This window comes from Gigantopelta aegis, chromosome 10, assembly GCF_016097555.1.
Source record: "Gigantopelta aegis isolate Gae_Host chromosome 10, Gae_host_genome, whole genome shotgun sequence".
Lineage (NCBI taxonomy): Eukaryota > Metazoa > Mollusca > Gastropoda > Neomphalida > Peltospiridae > Gigantopelta > Gigantopelta aegis.
Genome location: NC_054708.1, coordinates 10,148,084 through 10,152,477, shown reverse-complemented (window position 1 = coordinate 10,152,477; position 4,394 = coordinate 10,148,084). Strand labels below are relative to the sequence as shown.

The window sequence follows — 4,394 nt, the reverse complement described above, 5'->3', positions numbered from 1 at the left end:
CAATGTTACAGCTCTTAATCTGATCGTACTGGAAGTGGTGGTGATTTAGCACAGCGTTACTAAACCCTTACGCCAAAGTAACATAAGAACAGCAGCACAGTCTGTTATTGCATGTGGAGCACAAAAGACTCCCAACATGACGATTTTACCCATGTCCAATAGAGGAATCAGGTGCCCATTTCACAAAACATCGCAAGTTTGCGTCTGCGACTAGCAGTTATACCGGCCATACGTTTACACGACGTGTTTGACATCTATTTTACGCAGAACATTACATCATTACTTTAGAGAGCATTTTAAGGACAAAAAGAAAAAAAAAGAAGAAACAAATATGTATATTTTAAACTATATTTGTTTTACTATAATTAGTAGTAATACGAAATGTGGTTTAGTCGTAAATTTACATTTACGTGCACAACTAGGCTTAAGATGTTTTGTGAAACTGGGCCCTGCGCTGTCTCAAGGTGGGGAGAATGGGTGGTAAATTTAAAGCTTGACCCAGTACAGGCCCGTAGGACGGATTTTCAAAGTGTGTGTGTGTGTGTGTGGGGGGGGGGGGGGGGGGGGGGGGGGGGGGTCATTTGTATGGTTGTATAAAATGCGAAGACCCAAAGCACCATAAGGAAAATTTAAAAATATTAACCCCTTCATAGCGATTCTGGCGTGTTTTCGGCTTATTACCTGAGACATTTAAAGTCCCGAAATAAAAACTGGCGAAAACAGTGGAGGGGCTGAGCACCCCCCTATCCCCCCCCCCCCCCCCCCCCGAGCTCCTACGGGCCTGCAGTAACAGTGGTAACAGTACTATTTGAATAAAGTGCTGTTTCTAAGATTCCTTATACATGTATCACACAAATGGCAGTTTGTACATTTGGAGAGCACTTTCCTTCAAAAGTTAATCTTTGAGTACGGACTAAAATTAATGGTTCAATACAGACTATAGCCTAAATGGGTAACGGAGATCGTTTGGATCCATACTAATTATGAATCCACCTCTGATGCCCATCGAAATATTTGACCAGCATTTTAAAAATATCAACGTTAAAGTGCCGAATGTTTTTGTTTGGATGTTAAACTAATATCGGGAAGATGGCCCGGAACAGTTGCAGTAACACATTTTTCATTGCAGTCAGCCAGCCAGTTGAAGATCCTGGAATAGCGCGACACCGGGGTTATAAAGTTTGACGACAGGACTTCCCGGGTCAGTCTAGGGTAACCTTTAGTCTTCGACGTGCCACTCTTCCTCTTCCTCTCGCTGTTGTTGCGTTCTGTAAACTGTGCCGATCGTCTGGTGACGATCACGTCGTTCTCGTTCGTTTGCTGCATGGTCATTCCATGTGCCAACTTCTCCAAATCGGATTTGCTATGCGTCCTGCTTCTTCTTGCTCGCGCGGGCGAAATCTCCCTGGTTTGTTCGCGCCGTGGGGAATCTAAGTCCAGTTCGTTGTCCTTATTTTGCTGCGTTGCCACGCCGTGTGTGGGCTTTTCTAAATCAGGTTTATTATGCGTTCTGCTTCGTCTTGGCGAAATTTCTCTGGTGTGTTCCCACCGTGAATCTAAGGTCACGTAATCGTCGTTAGTTTTTAACGAGGTCACCCCGTATGCGAGCTTTTCCAAGTCAGATTTACTATAATTACACCTTCTGCCTCTTCTCGTACGTACCGGCGAAGCAGCGTGACTTTTCTCCCGCCATGGAGAATCTACATTGTCCTGCGTGGCGGTCGGTTCAGGAAGACACTTCACACTAACAGCCTCTGGTAGAGTTCTGTCAGTGTGCGCTGAATTTGCCAACTTGTTGCTTGACGTTAGTCCACAGTCTGTCGTTATGTCAGGCATGCACGTTCTGGGTCGGGCCACTTTCACAATCTCCTCATCCCGACGAAGCGGTGCTTCTGGTAAGAGTCCAGCTAAAACGAATACCATATGCAGTGTGAACAAAAAAAAAGAAGAGGATAGACGTATTTAAGTACTAAACTGTAATATACTTAAGGGTAGGCCTACTTATCCCTTTACAATAGCTGCCTTATTCCTTAATATCGTTTATTAAGCCTAATGTAACATAAATAAAACTCAGGCGCGTGAGCAGGGTGTGGCTTTTGGGTGTCCAAACCCCCCTGCTCAAGTATTTTTTTATTTTTTTTAATACAATTTCCGAGTGAGAGTCTCGACCCCACTATAAATCTTTCGCTACGGTCTAGAACCAACCCATTGCTAAAATTCCTACACACGCGCATCGTTCATAAAATATAACTGCATATGAAAAACAAGTAAAATATCATACCAAAAAGTCAGCAAATGTCCAAGGTCGTTGTGACTGATAACCCAATAGTGTGAAAACCCTCGCCAGAGGCTGGGAACGCTTTTGTAACATCATTGCTCTCCATAACAGTTCGTAGGCTAACACGTTAGTTGGGCTATTTCCTAAATCTAATATTTACAGATGGTTGTTATCTAAGATGAAAGATAATATACGATGTTAATGACTTACTACATTTTTAAATAAGCATAAAAAATACAAGGATTTTGATTTGTAAATTGTAACGTCATGTGCGACAAAACCCCTAAACCCAGATATAATTGTACTGATGACGTCACGAGCGTTAATTGCTCGAACAACCACATCGGCCGATAATTGGAACACTATATTGACTGATAGATAATACATCAAACTTATGTTTCGGTTTTAATCTAATTAACTAATCTTCAGATGCAAAATGTAGCGGCCACCTAGACTGGGCTATTGATCTCTATCCCAAATGCTTATATCTAATGCTAGGGTCCGACTGTCAACTGTTACGACGAAGTTGGCCAACTTGACGGTTGCGTTGTAAGTTACTAGTAGCGATTCAAGTGTAACTGTCTACCTTTGATGTTCCAGAATTTTTGTATTCACCCCTGTATTCAAAATTATATTAATTTTATACAGTTTGATGGTAACTTGCTAAGAAAACTTTAAATTACCGGTACCTTAAGTTTTCTTTTAAAAATGTTACCAGAGTTGACGTTGGTTTAGAACCAAATAATATTTTATATATTAGTTGTATTATTATTTAATATATACGTACATGCCAACTCGTCAGTTCCCTTTTGACGTAAACGGACTATAGTTATTTAATCTAAAATATTCACCTTTGATTGTGGAAACATCAGTTTGGAATATATGTCGCAGTTGAGGCATGTCACTGTCGAATATTGTTGATGTTTTCTTATCTCGGAGATGCCCATGTTTACTATGAGGGTATTTTCCCACTTCATTTCTAGATGGTTTATCCAAGATGACAGGAAGTGACGTATTGACGTTTCTTGGACTGGGCATTTTCTTTGCAAACAATTAAACAAAAATATCTTCTTTGAGTTCGAACTAGACTCGACGTTTTTGTTGCTTAGAGTGTCAAACAGCTAGATGGATGAGCTAGGTCTGAAGAAACCAGGCATCAAAGTATTTTCACATTATTATAATAGTCTTATAGAAGCAGTAATAATGGTACGACCACCAGTTAGTCCCCGGGTACCTTAATTATTGTAGTCCATAACAGTACAATTGTAGGAGGAAATCAGTTACTATAGAACATGAACCTTGAAAGACTGTTCGTGTAGAAAGCAGTATCGTGAAACTTTCAGATGAGAATTATTTCTGTAGAAGTTATCGTGGAATTTTAACAATCGATAATTTTTCCAGTAGAAAGAAGTCATCAAAGACCTTCCAGAGAAGGACATTATTCTTGTAGGAGGCAATGATCGTGGGACTTTAACCATGTACACATGTTCTCGAAAAAAGCAGTTATCGTGGATCTTCCAGATAAAATTTCTATTATCACAAATCACAGTTATCGTAGAACGTTCAGAATATGTAATTATTCTTGTAGAAATCGATTATGGAACTTTAACAGTTGATGTCTGGAATTCAATGTTAATGCGAGTTATCATTACAAACACTATATTGTACACTTCACGCTGTGGAACCATTCAAGTTGAAACAACTCGGCTGTATTTGAATAGAATATGCTCCACACAGATCCGTTCCCACTAGACTGTGACAACGATCGTCCTGTTTCAACTGTCTCCATATGAAATTATGTCACCTGTGTTACTTTTCGTAACTAGGATCTCCAAGATTAACAAACCAAAGACGAGTTCATCGTGATCAAGTTAGCCTACATTTTCTCCATGTGCAAACAAATTTAAACTGAAAACCGATCCCATGTACCTGCACAGTATATTGCCGGTATTGGAGTTACGGTAACTAAGGAATAAAGACAATGGCGGACTTGAAGTTGTTCCTCGTCATTGCGTGCCCAAGTCGATAATACGTTCACGCTGTTGTTAGCACGCTTTGATGTCTAAACGCCGGATCAGGTTTTGGATCAGCCCGCTTAGTCAAACATAAGCCACGT

At 40.4% G+C, this 4,394-nt stretch overlaps 1 protein-coding gene across 1 annotated transcript; it reads right to left on the bottom strand.

Annotated features, from left to right (window-relative positions):
* Positions 1-559: 559 nt before the first annotated feature.
* On the bottom strand, positions 560-4,181 carry LOC121383998. Its single transcript, XM_041514136.1, has 2 exons — positions 3,130-4,181; positions 560-1,907 (listed from the first exon to the last, which is right to left on the bottom strand). Exons 1-2 carry the CDS (start codon positions 3,314-3,316, stop codon positions 1,042-1,044), a joined length of 1,053 nt encoding a protein of 350 aa, XP_041370070.1. The 5' UTR covers positions 3,317-4,181; the 3' UTR covers positions 560-1,041.
* Positions 4,182-4,394: the final 213 nt, after the last annotated feature.

Bases quoted from the DNA above. Each gene is read 5' to 3' on its own strand.
- LOC121383998 (XM_041514136.1), bottom strand. From the start codon at position 3,316: ATGCCCAGTCCAAGAAACGTCAATACGTCACTTCCTGTCATCTTGGAT. The intron at 1,908-3,129 runs GTGAATATTTTA...TATTCGTTTTAG, and splicing joins TGATGTTTCCACAATCAAAG to CTGGACTCTTACCAGAAGCA.